The sequence below is a fragment of the Lutjanus erythropterus genome, chromosome 19 (assembly GCF_056507025.1).
Source record: "Lutjanus erythropterus isolate fLutEry1 chromosome 19, fLutEry1.hap2, whole genome shotgun sequence".
NCBI classification, from domain to species: Eukaryota; Metazoa; Chordata; class Actinopteri; order Lutjaniformes; family Lutjanidae; genus Lutjanus; species Lutjanus erythropterus.
The window spans coordinates 958,316-982,108 of NC_139335.1; the positions used below are offsets into that span (position 1 = coordinate 958,316).

General features: G+C 41.3%; 2 protein-coding genes across 2 annotated transcripts; one reads left to right on the forward strand and one right to left on the reverse strand.

Moving 5' to 3' along the window:
- Positions 1–372: 372 nt before the first annotated feature.
- On the reverse strand, positions 373–14,569 carry LOC146308941 (MBT domain-containing protein 1-like). Its single transcript, XM_084743888.1, has 18 exons — positions 14,344–14,569; positions 11,712–11,976; positions 10,764–10,897; positions 9,766–9,877; positions 9,560–9,639; positions 8,756–8,873; positions 8,361–8,495; positions 7,892–7,980; positions 7,157–7,255; positions 5,091–5,226; positions 4,860–4,915; positions 4,145–4,249; positions 3,912–4,059; positions 3,355–3,437; positions 2,093–2,330; positions 1,858–1,929; positions 1,413–1,601; positions 373–508 (listed from the first exon to the last, which is right to left on the reverse strand). The coding sequence occupies exons 1-18, from the start codon at positions 14,362–14,364 to the stop codon at positions 399–401; spliced, it is 2,190 nt and encodes a 729-aa protein (XP_084600014.1). The 5' UTR covers positions 14,365–14,569; the 3' UTR covers positions 373–398.
- Positions 14,570–16,323: 1,754 nt separating this feature from the next.
- On the forward strand, positions 16,324–23,736 carry LOC146308942 (keratin, type I cytoskeletal 19-like). Its single transcript, XM_084744918.1, has 7 exons — positions 16,324–17,153; positions 18,354–18,482; positions 20,933–21,015; positions 21,092–21,251; positions 22,313–22,468; positions 22,609–22,740; positions 23,363–23,736. Exons 1-7 carry the CDS (start codon positions 16,923–16,925, stop codon positions 23,612–23,614), a joined length of 1,143 nt encoding a protein of 380 aa, XP_084601044.1. The 5' UTR covers positions 16,324–16,922; the 3' UTR covers positions 23,615–23,736.
- Positions 23,737–23,793: the final 57 nt, after the last annotated feature.

A 23,793-nucleotide genomic window follows, 5' to 3' on the forward strand; every position in this document is an offset into this window, starting at 1 on the left:
CTGAGGATGGATGAAGGTCAGCAGGACAGAACACTGAGAGCTGAGAACCTGCAGCGTGTCTGAAGAACGTCCACAGGCCATGAACTCAGGAACGTGAGGAACAGACGGATGGAAGGAGACAGAGAGAGAGGGGAGGAGGAGGAGGAAGAGGAGGAGGAAAAGGAAGAGGAAGAGGAAGAGGAGGAGGAAGAGGAGAAAGAGCAGGAAGAGCAGGAAGAGGAGGAGGAAGAGGAGGAGGAGGAGGAAGAGGAAGAGGAGGAGGAGGAGGAAGAGGAGGAGGAGGAGGAAGAGGAAGAGGAGGAGGAGGAGGAAGAGGAAGAGGAGGAGGAGGAGGAGGAGGAGGAGGAGGAGGAGGAGGAAGAGGAAGAGGAAGAGGAGGAAGAGGAGGAGGAAGAGGCCTACTGCTCCATGTTGGTGAAGAACTCTGCAGACGATCCGTTGGTTTCTGTTTCAGTCCTTTCACAGGATAACTCTGTTCCTTCAAGGTTCTCCTCTTTAATCTGTGAAACTGCACAAACAAAGAGAACATTAATTATTTGCTTCTGAAGAACCACGAGTTAATCAAGGGTTCCATTTAAGAACCCTCAAACAAAGAACCTTTTTAGAAGAAACAGTTATTCAATAATTGAAGAACTCGGTCCATCAAAGGTTCTTTGTAGCATAACAAAAGGGTTCTCGGTAGAATTTACTGGGCAGCTTCTGGATAAACTCTTGGATTATAAAAGGGTTCTCAGTAGAACCCCTGGGTGTGTTCATGTTTGCACCCTAACATGGTGGAAAGGTTCTGAATAGAACCGCCATAGGAGGTTTTGGGTGAAACTTTTCACAGATGGTTCTAGATAAAACACTTTATATTGGGTTCTAGGTAGAACTCCACTGAGAGGGTTATAAAAAGGTTCTACCAGGAACCAAAAAAGGTTCAAAAAAGGTTATCCTATAGGGACCATAAAGAGTTCCTTTATGGTTCTTGTTACCACCCTTATTTCTAGGAGTGTACCTACCTACAGTCTTAGGAATAAGGGTTCCAAAAGGGCTGTTCCTGCAGGACTAAGGTTCTACCAGATAAAATTTACTTCTGAAGAACCTTTTTTTGAAGCATTTATCATCCCTTTTCAAGATTAGAACCCTTCTAGAAAGAAACAGTTATTCAATCATTGCAGAACTGAGTTATCAAAGGTTCTTTGTAACAGAACATACAGGGGTTGTTCTTGGTAGAACCCTCTGGGTGTGTGAACACATAAATACATATACATAAATATAAATAACAGAACAATAATAATAAGAGAAGAATTATGTACAACATGTTCATCAAGTTTATAAATCAATTAGTCGATTGTCAGAATATTAATCATTAACAGTATTGATAATGTGTGTGTGTGTGTGTGTGTGTGTGTGTGTGTGTGTGTGTGTACCTGCCCCCCCCTCAGTGTTCGGGCTGCTCTCTGGGTCCACAGACAGGGGCTGGGCTGCTGAGGCAGGAGTGGGGGGTGATGGGTAATCAGGCGGAGTCTCATTCTCATCTCCCGATAGGCTCCTGGGGACGCCCGTTACCATGGCGCCAGAGAGACTGACGGGTCGCTTAGCGATGGGCAACTTCCTCTCTGAGTGAAGAGTGAGATTTTTCAATTATTTCACGGCTGCTGAGTTTTTGTTCTTTACAGACACACAACCTTCTTTTTTCTCTGAATGTCTTCGTGTAAAACAGCTTAGTTCAATAACAACAATAATGTGAAACATATCAGAATATAAAATATTATAACTGTTAAACTGTGAGTACAGTTTTATCCAGCTGGATGAAACTAACTGCTGTTTTATTTTAAAAGTTAACGTCAAATATTTCAGGCATCACGGACGTACTTTTCTTCTGTCCTTTGTACTGCTGAGATTTCTTCCTCTGTTTGGACGCTGCTGACTGAAATTCTCTGGAGCCTGAAACACACACACACACACACACACACAGAAACACACACACACACACAGAAACACACACACACACACACACACACACACACACACACACACACTTTATTTTGTAAAGAGTAAGAATATCTTTATAATTCACTGATGTATAAATGTGATTAATTTGTGTCACCTGCATTAACAGCTGGAGGCTGCAGCTGGTATCCAGTCAGCTGACACCAGCCCACCGGGTACAGGTCAGGTGACTCACAGTCCACCCACTGGTCGTACTCGTCCTCCCAGCCGTCAAAGTGTATCCGTAGCAACCGGTGGACGATGCGGGTTACCGTGGCGACGCAGACCAGCCTGGGCTCCATGAGGTCGACGGCCTCCAGCTTCATACCGGGACGGAAACCGTGGTTAGGGACGTCCTGACGGAGGACAGAGGACAAGCCATTTTAATTTTTACTTAAATAGAAAGTCAGAAAATCAGAAATACTTTATTGATTCAGGAGGGAAATTAGTCACATGATTCAAGACTAGAAAAATACATAAGCATTGAGAATTTTTAATAATTTTCTAAGAATTATATAGAAATAAAAAGTAAAAGTATTTGCATTCTACAGCAAAATATGCATCAGGGTCCTGCATAACTCTGTCAGGGTTTATCTCACAACATTAACCTGATGATTACATGGTTACTTACTATAACAAAAAACAATATTCTGACACAAAATAATCATTTAAAAATTATTTAATTGCTCCTCAAGAGACTGTGACCAGAACTGCATCCATAGCAACGGTCTGTTCTTCATAGCAACGGTCTGTTCTGCAGAAATAACAGACCTCAGGATGCTACGTGGATGCTAGCAGTTAACAAAGCAGTGTAACAAACTAATAAACTAATATATAAAAAACAGAATTAGAAAATAACCATAACAATGTGAATTATGAACTCAAATGTGCATCATGCTATAATGTGTAACAGTGTAAATAATGTGAATGTCGTGTAAAGTTGATGTCAGTCAGCAGTGCACGACTGAAAATATAAATAATGAATACATTCTGGGTTATAACTGCTGACAGGGAGAAGTAAAATATTATTGGTGTGTTTTTATATTCATGACTAAATCTTTTCCAAAGTGACGTTTTCAGAATGATTTTTTTGTCCAACTGAGTTTCTGTCTTTTTACAAAATGTTTACGTCTGACTCTGATTTTAACCCCAACAAATATTAAACAGCGTTGCATGCAAGAATATATAGAATATACAGTGTAAACTAAAGTAGTCTACTTTTTAATAGAAAAAATGTATCTCCCGTTTATTTATGACATTGAAATCTTCAGGGACACGTGGAGCAGAAACCGTTTGAACAGTTACTCGAGTGAATGGAAGTGACATTAACAGGTGAATGTTTCAGGAGTTTTCAGAGTGAGCTGCAGTGTTTGGTGGCACCTTGTTGAAGAGGTTGACCGGAGCAGCGACAGACTTCGTCTCCTTCAGATACTCGAACCACCTGAAGGGAAGGTTGGTGTAACCTGACACACGAAAACAAGAGAGGAGACGTTTGATTCACTTTTCTGAGACTTTAACTTTAACTTCATTTATTCATCAGACGTTAAAAATAAACCTGTCAGTTCAGACTCCTAACAGACAGGGGGCAGCATGTCAGAGTCACCAAACTAAAACCTCACTCATAACCCTTTTTCATGACTCGGTTTGACTCGGCACAGCGGGGCTTTGCATTTCCATGACAACCAGGGCTGCACAGTTTATCGAAATATCAACTTGGCTTTCTGCAATTTTCAAACCGCAGGAGACGTAAAGACAAAACTTTAAAAAAAATCATTTGGAACAGATTCCTGCAAAAAAAAAAAAAAAAAATCCCCCCAGAAACCCCCCCCCCCCCCCAGGGGTCAGTACCTCTGGGGGGGGGTCAGTACCTCTGGGGGGGGGTCAGTACCTCTGGGGGGGGGGGGTCAGTACCTCTGGGGGGGGGGGGGGGTCAGTACCTCTGGGGGGGGTCAGCTCGATGTTGTTGATCTCACAGAAGCCGGACGGGAAGATGGAGGGAGAGGTGGAGTGATAACAGAACCAGTCTGACCCGTCGGCCGCCTCCGAGCCGTCAATCCCGATCATCAGGTACCCGTCTGCCAGGACCTGAGGAGGACAGACACAATGCAGGCGTGTTACCGATGAGCTGATCTGGAGTCAGCTGGTCGTCCGCGTCTCGGCCGCTCCTCACCTTCCTCACGGTGGCCACACAGATGGCCGACAGGTTCAGAGGGTCGATGGCCTCCAGCTTCATCCCGTCTTCAAACCACGAGCCGCTCTGATCCACCTCCTTCACCTGCACAGGTACACACCAAACCATCAACCAATCACAGCTCCTCCCAGGACCAAACAACCAGTGAACATGAAGCTGTGGTGGAACTGGGACCAGTACTGAGGAGGTCAGAGGTCACAGGGACTCACAGCACTGCAGTTTTCACTTAATAAAACCTTTTTTCTTTACGTGTTTAGCAACAGGACAACGTCTGGAGTCGCAGCTGTCGTACACACTGATCACAGGTCAGCACAGGAAACATGCTGCTGTGTTTCTGTGTGGTGACAGTCACACAGTCAGGTGATCTACTGCTCTCCTGTGGTGACAACATGCTACACAGTCTGACTCGTAACAACAGGATCCAAAGATCAGCTTCTAACCCTGATGATGAAAATGATTATTTTCATATTTTCAAAACCGGCTTCAAAAAAAGTTTGGACGTTGTGAAAAACAAACAAAAGCAGAATGTAATGATTTACAAAACCTTTCTGATCTATATTCAACTGAATCAGTGCAGAGACAACAGTTTTAGAAGGACAGACAGACAGACAGACAGACAGACAGACAGACAGACAGACAGGCCTGCAGGTGATGATGATGATGATGATGATGATGATGATGATGATGTTCTCACCTTTGCAAACAGCTGTCCAGGAGCATCTGTCTGACTGCCTGGCTTCTTCAACACATCTGGAAACACACACAGGACAAAACTACGTCCACTACGTCCACTCTTATTCTGGAGCTTTTTACTGCGTTTTCCTGTTTTCATTGAACTCATGTTAAATATTGTGTAACGTTTAAATCTACAGTTTTCTAAACGGAGTCTGGTGACGTCTACAGCGGCTCGTTAGACTCCACCCACCGGACCGTTTGAAGCGGTGTCCGATGGATCGGGACCAGCCGATGCTGTGGATCAGAGGACTGTACATGTGACACCAGAAGTCGTCTGTCCCGTCTTCACACTCCTCGTACACGAGACGGAGACGACCGCCAATCACCTGCAGACACACACACACACACACACACACACACACACACAGACACACACACACACACAGACACACACACACACACACACACACACAGACACACACACACACACAGACACACAGACACACACACACACACAGAGAGAGAGACACACACACACACACAGACACAGACACACACACAGACACACACACAGACACACACACACAGAGACACACACACACACACACACACAGAGACACACACACACAGACACACACACACAGACACACACGCACACACAAACAGACACACACACACACACACACACACACAGACACACACACAGACACACACACACACACACACACACACACACACACACACACACAGACACACACACACAGACACAGACACAGACACACACACACACACACACACACACACACACACAGACACAGACACACACACACACACAGACACACACACACACACAGACACAGACACACACACACAAACAGACACACACACACACACACACACACACACACACACACACAGACACACACACACAGACACAGACACAGACACACACACACACACACACACACACACACACACAGACACAGACACACACACACACACAGACACACACACACACACAGACACAGACACACACACACAAACAGACACACACACACACACACACACACACACACACACACACAGACACACACACAGACACAGACACACACACAGACACACACACACAGACACAGACACAGACACACACACACACACACACACACACACAGACACAGACACACACACACACACAGACACACACACGCACACACACACACACACACACAGACAGACACAGACACAGACACACACACACAGACACACACACACACACACACACACACACACACACACTCACACAAAGACACAGACACAGACACAGACACACACACACACAGACACACACACACACACACACACACACACACAGACAGACAGACACACACACACACACACACACAGACAGACACACACACACACACACACACACACACACACACACACACACAGACACACACACACAGACACAGACACACACACAGACACACACACAGACACACACACACAGAGACACACACACACACACACACACAGAGACACACACACACAGACACACACACACAGACACACACGCACACACAAACAGACACACACACACACACACACACACAGACACACACACAGACACACACACACACACACACACACACACACACACACACAGACACACACACACAGACACAGACACAGACACACACACACACACACACACACACACACAGACACAGACACACACACACACACAGACACACACACACACACAGACACAGACACACACACACAAACAGACACACACACACACACACACACACACACACACACACAGACACACACACAGACACAGACACACACACAGACACACACACACAGACACACACACAGACACACACACACAGACACAGACACAGACACACACACACACACACACACACACACACAGACACAGACACACACACACACACAGACACACACACGCACACACACACACACACACACAGACAGACACAGACACAGACACACACACACAGACACACACACACACACACACACACACACACACACACTCACACAAAGACACAGACACAGACACAGACACACACACACACAGACACACACACACACACACACACACACACACAGACAGACAGACACACACACACACACACACACACAGACAGACACACACACACACACACACACACACACACACAGACACACACACACACACACACACACACACACACACAGAGTAAATTCTCCGTGATGAAACCAGCTGTTGAATGTCTCTGATCAGTCTCAGACTCAGAGTCTCACCTGTTCAACCAGAGCGACTCGAGTGCGACACAGGTGAGTTTTATCCACCACCTCCACCCTCATCTGCTTCTTAAAGGGAACCTGCATACTGTCCTGCACCTGAAGACCAGAACACGTTCTGTCATCAACTACACACAGAACCAGTGTCACAATTACAATATTAAATCAAAAATCAATCAAAATGTTCTACATGAAGGAAAGACAACATGTTCCCAATGAAAAACAAGATGTTCTACTTAAAGAACAGAATGTTCTACATGAAGAACAACATGTTCTAAATAAAGAACAGAATGTTCTACATGAAGAACAAGATGTTCTACATAAAGAACAGAATGTTCTACATGAAGAACAAGATGTTCTAAATAAAGAACAGAATGTTCTACATGAAGAACAAGATGTTCTAAATAAAGAACAGAATGTTCTACATGAAGAACAAGATGTTCTAAATAAAGAACAGAATGTTCTACATAAAGGAATATATTATTATATAAACATAAGAATCAAACTGATGAAGATGACTGAATCTGTTGTTATAAATTTAAGATTTGAAAAGAATCTGTGGATCACAGAAGAAATAAAACTGATTTTATCCTGATCTAAGTTTTGTAATATAAACTGCTGATCTAAAATTTCAAATCAGTAAAAAAATGAATGAGCTGATTCTTCATCGGGTTCTTCGAGGACTCAGAGCTTAAAATTCAGGTCCAGGTTCAGGTTCGGGGACGGGGTTCGAACCTTGGAGGAGAAGTCTGGTGGCAGCGTTTTGGATCCCGTCAGTCTTTTGATGAGGAACGTCTTCCAGTTGGTGAACCTGTGCAGGATGGCTGCACACACACACACACACACACACACACACACACACACACACACACACACACACACACACACACACACACACACACACACAAGTAAGTTAAGTTTCATTTATAATTGTTGTACGTCTGTGAAGAAGTTGAGAAAACTCAAACGTACTGGAAGAGATTTTCGAGTTTTGAGCCCAACTCTCAAAAGTTTTACCAACTACTGATCTGTTGTGGAGATCATTTATTTTTCCTCTTAAGAAATCCTCAAAAAATCTAAGTGATTCAACTGAAAGTGATTTTTCATAGCTTAATGTTCCTGACTCGGTGCCAGCTCCATCAGCTGCCCTGGTTACAGACTCTCCATGCTAAGCTAACTGATGTTGACTCATTGAGCGTCTCACTCTGAGGAGGGACCAGAGGTTTTCCTCCGGCTGCACACCAGCCGACCGGGTGGATGTCCGGCACACACAGGTTCAACCAGAAGTCTCTGGTGGAGTCGCTGTCGAAGCCCTCGTACCGCAGCAAGGCCTTAAAACCTGCACACACACATCATCATCATCATCATCATCATCATCATCAGGAATCCTTACTTTAAATATGTACCTTGATTTTTGTTATATATAGAATTTTTATCTTACAGTGAGGACTGAGGATTTTATTTTATGTTTCTTATTAACTCTTAAATTCACCTTCTTATGATTTTGTTTACTGGAAAATCAGTGTCTCTGTTACACCAAAAAATGAGCTAATGAGTGTTTGTGTGTGCGTGCGTGCGTGCATGCGTGTGTGTGTGTACCAGCCAGTTTGATGATCCCAGCGATCCAGTAAACCTTCATGGGCAGACTGCTGTCCGTGTTTGGGACTTCGACTCGGACGCCTTCGCTGATGTCATCCCACGACTTCCCCATCGGGACCTGAACAACAACGAGGACATGACAACAAGTAAACAAACAAACTTTAAACAAACAGAATCAGAAGTCAGATTCAGTCTGACACACAACTCAGAGGTCTGAACTTTTGATTTGTTGTGGCAACGGCTGCTCATGTTTCCACTGATCTGTTCAAACATGACGGTGACTGACAGAAGGATCTGACTTGTTTTTGTGAGTAAATCTAAAGTAAATCGGTGAGTGTGTTGAGCTTAAGTTTGTCTGAACCTGCTGAACGTTTTTATTGGTGCCTTCAGGACGTCAGGACGTGGACATCGCTGACAGCAGATCAGTTGTAAATGTGTCAGGAGCAGCTACAGCGAGCTGCCAAACACCTCAGACAGTTTAACCAAACCCTCTCAGTGTGCTGCTCAGACTCACGTCGTGTTCAGTTACTCACAGAAAGATGGAAAAAGGACCATTACTCTCTCAATTCTTTGTTTTTTTTTTGTTGCCCCCAAGAATTCTGGGAACTGTAGTATTAGATTAACGAGAGCAGAACTGAGAAAAACTACTTTAAAGTTTTCTTATTGTTGAGGCAGATAATTGGACGTGTGTCAGTTTTATATCTTTATATCAGGTTATTGTTTGACCTGAAAACATGCCTGTGTGAGCAGGCATGAACAGTGTGTGTCTGTGTGTGTGTGTGTGTGTGTGTGTGATGCACCCACGTGTTTGAAGCAGCTGACCGGCGCTCCCGACACATCTCCGTCTCCAAGGTAACGACCCCAGTCGAACACCTCCACATGAACTGCAGCAAACACACAAACCTTTTATTGTACCATCTGTCTGGTATAAATGTAAGTTTATTTATTTGTGTATTTATTTGTGTTAGTATTGTTTGTTTGTGTGCAGTCCACAGGAAGTTGACCCTCACCGCTCTTCTTGACTCCACCCTGCTGGTTGGCCTGGTGCTGAGCGTACGCAGCTAGTTTGGTCATCAGAGGTTGTTTCTGCAGAACCTTGGCCTTCTTAGTGGGCGGCTTCCCCTTTAAGAGACGGAGAGACGCACGTAGACTTTACCTTTAAGACGACAAAAAACACTTATCCTCCGTTACTTCGTGTGTTTGTGCATCAGTCCAGCTGAACCTCCTGCACAGAGAACAGAGTGTAAAAGTGTGTGATCTCATTTCCCAGCTGTAACAAAAGGTGTTCCACATGGTTCCACACTACGACCAATTATCCTTACATTTATAATTATAACGTTCCGTCTGTAAATTCTTTAATAATAATATCTGGCTTTATTAACCATTTTTAAATACTAAGAGGAACGTGCACAATTCATCATGATAAAATGTTGCTTTCTTTGAGGTGGAACGTGGAACAAAGATGACATCTGCTAAAACCAGTACAGTCTGGCAGGTTTTGGGGTTCTCAGTAGAACCTCGTGGGTGAGTCCTAGATTAAACTCATGGGATATAAAATGGCTCTCAGCAGAACCCTCTGGGTGGGTTCTTTGATAACCCCTTTGGAATATAAAAAGGGTTCTCAATGAAACCCTTGCATTATAAAAAATGGTTCCTCCTGTGTCTATTCTAGATGAAACCCTTGGAATATAAGCGTTCTCAATAGAAACCCCTGGGTAGGTTCTAATTACCACCCTTGGTGGAAAGATTCTAGACAGAACCCTGCACCAGTATTCTGGGTGTAACTATTACAAAATAGAAGGGTTCTCTGTAGAACCTCTCACAGATAGTTCTAGGTATAACCCTTTATGTTGGGTTCTAGGTAGAACTCTCTGAAATGGTTCCAAGTGAAGCCTTTATAAAAGGTTCTACCAGATGATAACCCACAGAACCTTGTTGTGAACAGTTTCATGTAGTATCTATGTTCTTTCCAGAGAACCACGCCCTGCACCAGATGTTCCGTCTGTACCTGCAGTCTGGCGAGGATGCTGGCCTTCTTGGAGTTGGACGAGTAACTTCTGGAGCAGGAGACGCTGCAGAACCGTTTGGTTTTACTGTAGAACGCGTCTCTGACTCCCACCATCCCGCACATCTCACAGGTCGCTGAGACACAACACACACACACACACACACACAAACTATTTAATGCACAAAATTAGAGGTTCTCTCATTCAGGATCATTTATCAGTTCAAGAATAAGTTTTGTGTATTTTTCATAAGAAAAGACCAACAATGTTCGAGACTGCAGGACATTTAGTCCTCTGGGATTCTTGTTGCTGTGATTGGTTCAGAGACAGTTGGATCTCGACCAATCACAGCTCCACCTGAGAGCGCCAACACTTCCTCTTCGTGTTTGTCATGTTCACAGTTGAAGAGCTCCAGCTGGTCAACACGTCAGACGAGTTCCTCTCCAGCTAACCTGTTCTGACCTGCTCGTCTTCTCTGTTGTTTTTCCACTCTGACAAACTGCTCATCATAAAACCACGACCTGCTGCACTGCGCTCATTTAGTTCCCGGACGCACCACAACTGTCGGGTTTCACATCATCGAGCTGATGTCTGACTCCAGTGTTTGTCCGTCTCTCTAACTTCCTAACTTCCTATTTTTCACCGTTTGCTGACATTTTATAGACTAAACAAGTTCTCAATCAATCAAGAAAATAATCAACAGATCAATCAATAATGAAAACAGACGTTAGCTGCAGCGCTCTCTATGACAATCAAGCGTCAAATGAAACACCATCTCTGCATAAGTGAGTACAGACTAAATGGTGTGAAATGACACATGAAAAACAAAAACGCCGTTGTGCATGTTATTCATGCACCAAATGGAACTTTTGTTGGGGACTACTTTCAGCGGCGGATTAATGCACACTTGGTTCAGGAGTTTACGGAGGAAGAATCTGACTCTGACTGACCCATGCCGGCCTTCCCGTCGGGGTATGTGTACACCTGTCCGTTGGTCTTGATGAGTGTCAGGGAGGAGGAGGAGGAGGAAGGGGCGAGTGGCGTCACCCCTCCTCCTCCTCCTCCTCCCCCCCCCCCCAGCTCCTCCTCATCACTGTCCTCAGGGCTGGAGGCTCCGCTCCCCCCGCTGGACTCGGTGCTGCAGCTGCTGCGGTCCTCCTCCAAACCGTCCATCATCCCGAAGGAGTCACGCCGCTTCCTGGACGGACGCTCCACCTGAGGACGAAGGAGACTCAGTCAGAGAGACGTCATCTGACGCTCACGATGTCCAGACACGTTTAAACCAATGGCGGAAAGCAAAGACTGTGGACGGACATGTTCATTAAAGTTCCCCAAAAGTGAGGCCAAAGCATCTCGATCGCCCCCTGGTGGCTGGCTGCAGTAAAGTGAATGAAGAGAACGAGCCAACAGAAGTCCGAAATGAACATCAGCAAACCACGTCTGAGAAACACTTCAAGGTCAAAATGATTCGCTAATTAATTAATTAATTAATTCATTAATTAATTCTGAATTTAAGTAATTTTTAAGCAAAAATTGAAACTATTCTCTAGTTGCATCTTTTCAAATGTGATTTTTTATTCCCCATTTTTTTTGTCTTCAGAGATTTTAAACTCCGAGTTTGAGATAATTGTTAGTTCCAGCTACATTTTTCTTCTCTAGAAAACAGTGAAAAAAAGTCCAAGGTGATGTCATCTAAAGGTCTTTTTTGCTTTAAGAAATTATATAAAAATTCTAAAAAATAGCTGCATCGAGCTTCAGCATTACAGTCAGCCACATGGGTGGAAATCTACTTCCTAAATTTTTTTTCTTGTCCTATGCAAGTTATTATTATATGTTATTATTTATTGTTGTTTCTGTATCATCTTTTTCCTTTCTTTTCATGTGACCTAACAGTGTGAGACCTTTGCTATAAAAAGGGAATGTAAGTTTCTGAATCTAAATATTTAGACTGAAAATCATAATTAGTAATTGTAATCGCATTTTGATTTGCTTCCATTTGTAACTGGGGAGAGTCTGTAGACCTTTAGTCTCCTTTATATATTCTTGTTCTTTACATTGCTTTGTTTATGTTTTTTATTTATGTGTGCTGGATAAAAATCAATCAGTTAGCGGTTATCAAATAATAACAATGACTAAAGTCAATTGTCATGTTTAATCTATGGCTGCTACATCTTTAAAATATCAGAAAATAGTGAAAAATGTTCATCCCAGTTTTTCTAAATGTCTTGTTTATCAGCCCAAAACACAAATATATTCAGTTTAGTATGAGAACATAGCGGGAAAAGGAGGAAATCTCCATATTTGAGAGGCTGAAACAGTATTTTCTGTTATTTTTGCATGAAAAAAATACTATAACCATTAATCTCCTCAAAATAGTTTCATTTTTTTGCTAGAGAATGGCATTTTACTTGTCAATCCTCCTTGTTGAGGTTCCTGTTTAACCCCGCAGGTTCTATCTGCCGAACAGAGACAGTATTCCTGTTCACTGATCTGATAAATTTGCAGTTCATATGTCAGTGGATCCACCTGAACACAAAGAGACAATGTGACCTAAAACAACCTCAGAATCTAACGGACCTTTGTATGGATCTGTCTTCACTAAGACTAACTTCAGTCAGTAATGATGTGATTCTGACCAGCAGCTGATTCCAGCTGCGACCTGCCAGCTGTTGCATCCAGTGTTTGTTTCCATCAGTGAGTTTGGAGCTGTGACCTGCTGCCAGCACCACTGCAGTGCGGTGCACAGACACAGAGGGAGAGAGAGGCTGACTGACAACACAGAGAGAGAGACTCAGTAGCCACAACTGGTGACTGTATCAGCGAGAGAGCACCATACTGGATTTCACACCAAATGACCTCCAGCATTCTGCCAATTTTAAGTTTCTCTGCCTGTGCACACCGGGATGTATCCTATAGAATATAACCCAGGGCTGTTTGTGACCCGACTACAGCCATCCTTAAATTCGGCTTTCATTAAATGCACCTAGCACCACAGTCTGTTACTGTTTCTAATTGATTCACCTTGCCAAACACCGCTGTCCACTATGTACCGTGCTGAATGTAAATGTGAATGAAGCGGGAAAACAACAGAGCGATAATAAAAGTGAAATTCTGCTGAAGTAAAGGCTGCTTGGTTGAGTATATATATGCCGAATACAAGGGTAAAAGGTAAAAGGATGGTTAATGATTTAAAGTGCTACTCAAAGAGAAGTGTACCTTTTTCAATTTGAAATGATTTCTAATATCGCAGGATTTTTCAGTGGAATTTTGTAAGTAGATTTTGAGAACAACAGGCAAATCACTTATAAAAGCCTTTGTTTTGAGCGAATTAAGAAATATTTTCTGCAGTATATGTAAGCCGAACTAAGGTGTATCTTGAGCTTTTGAAAAATCATGCATGCTGTGCTTTCAGTGATGCATACATTGTTATCGGAGAACAAGAGAATATAGAAGTAGCAGATTTCTCAAAGGAGTTTTGCCTGAACTGTCTGTCAGCGGTCGCTCTGAAGCAGCTCGCTATCACAACCACAACAAAGGAGGGAAGTGCAGGTTCCCGCCGGAGAGACGAGCCGCAGAACTCACCAGATCTCTGGGGTTTTCCATCAGACCGGACCGCGGGGGGACACACTGAGTGAAACACTAAAACCCGCAGAAATATTCATTAAAACCCAGCGGCAGACATATCAACAAAATTATCATACTGCTTCTGCGCAGGCGCCGGGACAGCGGCTGCTCATCTCCCATTGGTTGCTGTGTCTGCTTCGTGTGTGGAGTTCAAATGAGGTGATGTTCCCGTCAGCGGCCCCTGCTGGACACAACCTGAACTTCAATAGAACTTTACCTAAAAAATTAAAATGATAAAATAAATAAATAAATAAATAAATAAAAATAAATACATACATAATTAGAATAAGAATGATATGTGGAAAAAGTATACAGATAAATAATAAAAGCAAAATTATAATGTAACAATAGTAGTAATAGTAAACTTTATATAAGAAATGCAGCCCAGAGTTTTTTACAATAAAGAAATTACACGCACTAATGCTTCACATGAAAATACAGAATGAACATAATAAAAACCCAAACGTAAAAATAATATATACATAAAAGTAAGATTTTAAAAACGGATGAAAATAGATTAAAAAAATAGAATGCATAACATAAAATGAAAAATAAAATCCACTGACGATAATATTAATAACAAAAACTAAAAAATAGTCTACAGAATGCATAAATTAAGGAAAATGCAACATTATATAATGGTATTGTTTATCATAGATTGATATCACAACAATGATTTTACAGATTAATTTAGTGATCTGCAAAACACTGGCATTAATTCTGCATGAATTTCTTATACTGTACATCTCAACTAATATTCTATATAATATTTTACGTTCTAACACACCCCATTTTGTAGTATACATATTTTAACACATTTTTCATTTTTGTTTTTCCCATATTAATGTTATATATTGTAGTATAACACATGAATACTCCTTATTTCTATTCCTTGTCATTTCTCTATGCTTATGTATCTTTCTGTTCTTGAATTGGTGCAACTGTAACATAACTCAGTTTCTGATGCTTCATAATACTGACAACATTACATGCTTTATTTTTGTTGTTAAAAGTACAAAATCCTCAATCTTATAAAGAGGATTCTGGCTATCATTGGGTCCTAAAAAAAATAATGTTTAAATGTTTTAAAACAAATAGAACGACTTGTACTGCATTCACTCTTTGAGAAGATGAGGTGTTCGGATTTAACTGAAATAACTTGATCAGAAGGAGAGTTTTGTGAGAACAAATACTGATGGATCCTGCAGAAGAAACAGAATGACACTGAGATTTATTAGTGATTATTAATTACTGTTTGCAGAAGAAAACATGAATATCAGGTTTCTGAATGGAGTTTTGTACAGTGACTGAGCACAGTGTTTGTTTTATGATTGTAAATGTAACAGATTTATAACTGAAGTAAAGTAATAGTCTTTAAAAGCAAGAGAACATAAAAGCAGAATCTTTTTCTATGGTGATTTGTATTGAATCCAGTACAGTGTCGGTTTTATTATTCCTGTTCTTTTGATTTGCACCTTTGAATTCTTTGATGCATTAAGTGAAAACACATAAAAACCTTCCTGCTTTTCTCTCCAGTGGATCCAGCAGCTGAGCAGAAACACCAAGATACATAAATGATTATTAATTATTGTTTAAAGAGCAAGAAAACATTAAAATACCAGGTTTCTCAGTGGAGTTGTGCATTGACTGATCGCAGTGTTTGTTTTATGATTCCAAATGAAACAGATTTATGAGTGAAGTATTATTATTCTTTAAAAAGTAACAGAACACAAATGTAGCTTTTTTTCAATGGTGAGTTCAATGTTCGTTTATTATTCTTGCTCTTTTGGTTTGCATCTTTTTATTCTTTGATGCATGAAGTGAAAACACAAAAAACCTTCACATTCTGATGGATCCAGCAGCAGTGCAGAAATATTATATAAATATCAAACCAAGATATACAAGTGATTATGAATTATTGTTTAAAGAGCAGGAGGATGTAAAAATACAAGATTTCTCAGTTCTCAGTCTTCCTTATTTTTGCATCATGGAACATTTCTGTTTAAACCATTGCTCGTAAAAATTAACAGTTTTAACAGCTGTTATTGTAGATGATTTAGAAGAAGAAGAAGATTTATTGGGAGTTTGCATATACAATTTAAAATGCATTTTAAACAGTTGTCTTGTGGCCCTCAGGTTATAGAACTCAGTGAACCAGAACATCTGCAGAACAAGTGAAAACCTGACTGTTTGTCTGATTTCAGATGTGTGTGAACTTTAAAGTACTCTGAAGAGGGTAGGGCTGCCATCCTGCCGAAACCTGTTCTAAATATCATCATTTAAAGGTTAATGCAGATTAAACCAGAGCTCCATCACGTCCTGACACACCTGTAATAGAGACAGCCACTGATACACCTGAGGGCTTCACCTCCACAGCCAGGAGTTTACACAGCTGCTGCTGAGGGAAGAGATTTAGAAATGTAGCTGCAGATTAAAACCCGTGTTTAAACCTGAATCTTTGCAGAAAAGGAGCAGTACGCGTAAAAGAGGATAGATGAGTCTGAATGTAGTAAAAACAAGCACAGGTGAGTGATGAGATGGCGCCGTGGCAGGTTCTGCGTGCAGGAAAAGCGACTCAGGCAGCTTTGGGTTACCGTGTTCATCATGGACCTGGAGGTTTGGTGCACTACAGCACAGCTCCTGCTGCTGCTGCCGCTGCCGCCGCCGCCGCTGTGGCTCCAGACAGCAGCTGCAGAAGCTTCTGTTTGTCCAGAGAGAAAGTCACCATGCAGCAGCTGAACAGGAGGCTGGCCTCGTACCTGCAGCAGGTAAGATATGCATGAAAACTTTGTCCCCTGATGGATCCAGCAGCAGCACAAAAACACCAAAATTAATCTCAGACTCATAAGTGATTGTTAATTATTGCTTTATGATCAAAAGAACATTAAAATGCAGGATTTCTCAATGGAGTTTTGCTTTGATTGAGTTTATGATTCCAAAATTATTTATTCTTTAAAACAGAACATAAAAGTAGCAGAGTAGCAGTGGGGATTCGACACAGGGATCTTCTTGTTTTAATTTACATCTGATTTTTATTCTTTGATGCATGAGGTGAAAACACACACGAATCTCTTTACTCCGCTCCCACATGGATCTGGCAGTTGTGCAAAGCCAGCAAAATTAAACTGAGATTCAGAGGTTGTTATTAATTATAGTTTAAAGAACGAGAGAAAGTTAAAAATGCCAGATTTCTCAATGGAGTTTTGCCTGGATGGAGTACAACTTTTTTTTATTATAATTCCAAAAATAAACTGACATCTATAAACAAGAGTCCATACTTTGTGCAGTGCAGTGTTTATTTTGTATTTCCAAAGTTATACTGAGTCAATATTTCTCAGAAATTAAGAGAACTTAAAAGTAGCAGATTTTATGAGTTTTGCATGGACTGAAACAAATATTGTGTTTGTTTTATGATTTCTTCTGCTTTTTATCTTTGATGCGTGAAGTGAAAACAGAGAAAAAGCTTTGTACACCTGACAGATCCAACAACAGAAAATAGAGACCAAAATAAAACTGAAAGTCACGATGAATTATTATTTTAGAGCAGAAAAACATAAAAAACAAAAAAACACCCGATTTCTCAGTGGAGTTTTGTCTCGACTGATGCATCAGGGGTTATTTTTCTTGCATGAGGTGGAAACTTTTGACTGCAGTTTGTAAATTATATTCAATTATTGTTTAAAAAAACAAAACAACATGATAAAAGATTTTTCAGGTGAGTTTGACCCTGATTGAAACATGCACCTTTAACTTTTTATTTTAGTAAATTCTAAAGGAGAGAACAATGTAATGTGGTACTATTTCTAATACATTTTATTTGGTTTCTGTGTTTCTTCTTATTATTATTTTTAACCTCTTTAAGCCTCTAACATTCAGTGATACTAAATATATTTAACTGCATTTACCTGACAGGTTGCATCACAGCTGATAATGATCCATTTCTTGTCTCCTCTGATTGGTGGATGCAGGTCCAGTGTCTGGAGGCAGCCAATCAGAAGCTGGAGAGTCAGATCCAGAAAGAACTAGACAAAAAGTGTCCTGGAGAGCTGAGACATTTGGATGGACACCTGAGGACAGTGTCCCTGCTGCAGGAGCAGGTCAGCACAAAATGTATTCAGTCCATTCAAAACTAAAGCAAATAAAACTAAATCTAAGTGAATTAGTTATCTATGAGTCTGACTTATCATGATTCAAATGTCAAAAGAAATTAAACCTGCACCTCAACGTGTCCAGTGACAATAACAATGTTCTTTTTTATATTTATTTATTTTTTTATTGACTAATGACCGGTTATTTCTGAACAGACAAAAGACTTCTGTCAGATTAAGAATGGTGCATTCAAAAACCCTGAGAACGGCGTGACATTTAATGTTTTCTACTAACTTACAAACAGGACCTTCAATATTTAAGACATAAATGGTTTTCGTGATGTTAGCTGCTGGCTGTTGTTACTAAACTAGCAGCTGAATGATGAGTTCATAGATAAATGGCAGCAATAGCTACGGGTTAACTACTTTTGAATGATTGTATGAACAGCGCTAGTCACTAGCTTGTCAGTTTTTAGCTAGATAAGCTGCTTATGAACTAAATAGAGTTCACAGGGAGCTGTAGCTAACAGTTAGCTAATGTAGCACTTGGCTTCACACTACAGCTCATACAGTTCAGCTATAGCTAGCAGGTAGCTATGAATTCTTGCGCATTCATGAAATGGCAGCTAAAGCTAACAGTTAACTACTTTCAAATGACTATGAACGTTGCTAATTGTCAGTTTTTAGCTAGCTAATCAGGCTGCCTATGAACTGAATAGAGTTATAGCTAACAGTTACTGTAGCGTTTGTAGGTCACAGCTATCAGATAATTAGCCGATGGCTCCAAACTACAATTAACAGTTAGCTTTTACCTTAAGCTAATTGTGCAGTTTCATCAGGAAGAGATTTTAAAACTTAATTATGATGTAATTTTGACTTAGTCTGTAATAATATGGAAGAGACATTGTGGAGGAGTCACTTTGTGCTCTGGGTTATTGTGGCGGCTCAATTTTTACAAAACATACATCATACATAATCCATAATTATCTCATTATATATAAACAAGGACATTTTAATGCAGGACTTTAGTACGGTCTCTTTTAAACTGAACAACAATTAAAAAACAAAAGCATCTACACGTGACACACAATAAAACTTTTTTGTCCTGCTGCCAAACAGAATGAAAGAATATAAAGGTGAGAACAGACCAGAGGCATCTCTGCAGGTAAACTGCTGCTGCAGCCTCTCAGGCCGGTTGTGACTTGTCGTCAGGATGTTGCGTGTGTGTTTAAAAGGTCGGACATGTTGAGACGACTCTGACACATCATTGATTCAAATGTCAGAAGAGATTAAACCTGCACTTCAACATGTGCTGTGACAATAACAGAGTGTTTTTTATTAATGATCTGTTGCCCCTGAATAGACAAAAGACTTCTGCTCCAAATACCTGAAAGTATGTCTGAGGATGGTGCGTTCAACAACCCTGAGAACACCATGACATTTAACTGGTCAGACAGGACCATAAATATTTAACACAATAAATGTTTTTCCTTTGTTTGAATGCCACGCTGTACATTCAGTGAATGCATCTCTACAACTCCATCCAACTTCATCTTAGTCTCCTTTATGCTGCATTCACGTGCTCCTTGAATGGTTCCATTTTACAAGCTTGGAAGTTACTTATCAGACTGTGGAAACAACATGGACTCTACAAAGCGTAGGGTTGTTGTTGTACTTGTTAAAGCGTCTGGGTGATGGTTGGTAAAAACGAGCGTTCCAGTGAAGATTCATCAGCTGATTTTGTTCCTGACTTGTTGCTGCACCAGAAAATTCACTAAAACTACTAAAATGTTTTTACCTGACTTAAGAGAGGGGCTTTCATGTAAACTCTCCCAGTCTGGAACTCATTTTTCAGATTATTCCAGTGCTACACGAATGCACCTGTTTGCTGCATCGATGCTCTGACTGTAGTTATATGGTTTTGCACACTAGAGGGAAGACTCAGTCACAACCAAGAAACAAGAAATGACATGTTCGACAAGTCTCAAGACAAGTTCAAAGTCAAGTCTAACACATCTCAAATCAGGTTTAAAGTGAAGACCAATGAGTCCCAGTGAGTCAAGACCAACAACCTCTGAGTCAGGTCCCGAGTCTCAAACAACAAATGCCAAGTCAAGACCAACAAGTCCCAAGCTGTTCATGTTTTTTATAAGTTGAAGAGTGTATCAAGTCATCGGACTAACAAGGTTAACCTCTGAGTGAAGACACGAGTCATTTAAATGAAAGTCAACATCTTTTTTGATTCACGACTCAAAACTGACTTGAGCTGAAGACTCGAGTCCACACCTGTAATCCCAGTACTACGAACAGTTCTCATCTACTAACACTGCTGGAAGTACAAACTACAACTTGTTACTAATAAGATTCTCTCTCTCTCTCTCTCTCTCTCTCTCTCTTTCTCTCTCTCCCTCTCTCTCTCTCTCTCTCTCTCTCTTTCTCTCTCTCTCTCTCCCTGACAGATGAGTGATTGTCTCTCGGCCCAGGCTCAGGTGAAGCTGCAGCTGCTCAGTGCCGAGCTCACTGTCTTTGACCTCAACATCAGGTACATCCACACACCTCCAACACACACTCAGAGTACATCCAGACGTATCCCATCATCCCCTGCTGTTTGTCAACAGGTATGAAAAGGAGCGTGAGCGTCGTGGTTGTCTGGAGGCGGAGCTTAGTGACCTGAGGCTGCTGGAGGAGGAGCTATGTGTCCACAGACTGCCAGAGCTCCAAAGTCTCCTGATGGAACAAACACAGGAACTGAACGAGCTACAGATAGAACACCAACAGGTACGACGATAAGAACTCACCTTGATTCTGATAAACAAAGAACAGCTGCACTCTTAAAAATAAAGAAGATAACTAGAACCATAAAGGGTTCGTCGGCTTGTATGTGTTGGAGAACCATTTTTGGTTCTATCTATATTTATAAAGGTCCAAGTTGGAAAGTTCAGAATCCAACATAAAGAGTTAAAGCTAGAATCTATGAAAGGTTTCATCCAGAACTCCCTATGGGATGTTCCACAGTGAACCCTTTTACAGTGTAATGTTCCACCCATCTATATATAAGGTTCTATCCAGGATTTCTCCCCCTTTTAAGGGTCCAAGCAATAATTCACCCAAGGGGTTCTCCTGAGAACCTTTTTATATTCCAAAGGTTTTATCCAGAATACACTGATGGAGTTCTCCTAAGAACTTCTTTATATTCCAAGGATTTTATCTAGAACACGCTGAGGCAGTTCTACCTAGAACCATTTTATCATTCAAAGGTTTCATTTAGAATAGGCTGAGTGGGTTCTGCAAAGAACATTTTTTATATCCCAAGGGTTTTATCAACAATACACAGACGGGGTTCAACAGAGAACCTTGTAATATTCCATGGTTTTTATCAAGCGCACACCTGGGCGGTTCTGCTGAGAACCTTTTTCAATTCCAAGGGTTTTATCTATAATATACGGAGGCAGAGAACACAGACAGAGAACCTTTTAATATTCCAGGGTATAATGTAAAAACAAACATGGGATTTCTACAAAGAACATTTTCATAGTCCATGGTTTTCATCCAGAGCACACCCAGGGGGTTCTACTAAGAGCCTTTTTAAATTCCAGGGATTTAATCTAGAACACATTAAGGGGGTTCTACAGAGAACATTTGTATATTATAGTTAAAAAAATGAGTTGATTAGCTCTCGATAAAAGAGTTGTTCAAGGATCTCAAGAAACCTGTCTTCTAAAATCCTTTCTTCAAAAACAGGTTATTCATAAGGAAATTATTCAAGGTAGAACCCCTGACCTTCAGGAAGAACCCTTATTTCTAAGAGTGTGCAATATGTTTCTCCTTTACCTGTCCAGAACATGCAGGGTCTCCTGGCCGACATGTCAGGGGGCGTTACCGTGGAGATGCAGCCTGCAGAGTCATCAGACCTGATCCAGCAGCTGGATGACCTGAGACAGACGAGTGTAACGCTGCTCGACAAGAACCAGGATGAGTGCTGGTTCAACGCCCAGGTGAACCAACATCTACAGCACGCTCTTATTTTGAAACATACAAAACAAGAGTGAAAATGATCAGTTTACAACCACATTTTTCTCTTTGTGTTGATTTATAATGTATACAAACTACATGTGATCGTGTGTGTTGTGTTCAGGTGTCCATGTTGAATTCACCTGAGGTGACCTTTGGCCCTCCAGCAGGGTCAGAGGTCATCCAGGCAGAGCTGGAGGAAGTGAGGAGAAGAGCAGCGAGTCTGGAAGAAGAGCTGACACACCTGAAGTCTACGGTGAAACAAACAAAAAAAAAAACTGTCCTGTTATATTGTTTTCATCTACTTTCATCTTGGTTTGTTGTTTTTCATCTTGTTGCTTCTCTTTTGTCTTGGATTCAATTTTCATCCAGTTATGTCTTTTATGAGGGAGTTTACATTCCAGCAACATCAGGCAACTTTACCAGAGTTACATTCATCAGACATATCAGTTAGTCCTCATCCGAAAAGTCATTTATTTATTTGTTTATATATTTTTATATGTTTTTTAATGTATAAAGTGAAACATGCCAATTCCACTTTTAAAAAATGATTACACCAGGACTAGCTGTACACTCACAGTACAGAATTGTTTCTTTATTTCATAGTCTTCTTCATGCACCATTTGGTAGTGAGGACGGTGACTTTTCACCTGGGACTTGTTAGCTTTATCCTCAGCCAGTTAGCAAGACATATGACCTGTGAACCTGTTATCTATAGCCTCAGTTGGTTAGCATGACATCATGCATGTAGCTATCAGGTGCACATTTAAGACTATTTTGCAGTGTTTTCAATGATTCGGTTGTTAGTACTAAAAAAGCCAGCTGACTTAACTAATATATGCTAGCGAGTAAAATCCGTCTGTTCTGTCTGTCTGTAGAACATGGTGTTGGAGGCCTCTGGTCGGGAGCAGAACGAGTCCTTTGTCCAGCAGCTGGTGGTCCTGCAGCAGAGAGCAGACAGTCTGTGCAATGACCTGGACTCGGTGCTGCAGGCTGCAGCTCAGCAGGCTGCAGAATATCAGAACCTGCTGGACATCAAGACCAGACTGGAGACAGAGATACAAGACTATATGAAGCTGCTGGATGGACTAAGCCCACAGGGGTATGGCATGTTGATAACAGAAGTCTAACAAATAAAAGCTTGGCAGTGTTTAAAGACAATACATCAGCAAGTTTTGTTTTTCAAAAGGTTGATTTTTTGAGATAATACAGGGCCCATAATCCATTGTGTTTCTTTCTTGTATCATTGCGCCTTGGACAATAATTTCAGCTGTTCTTGCTGTGTTCTTTATGTCTTGTTCACAGGGTC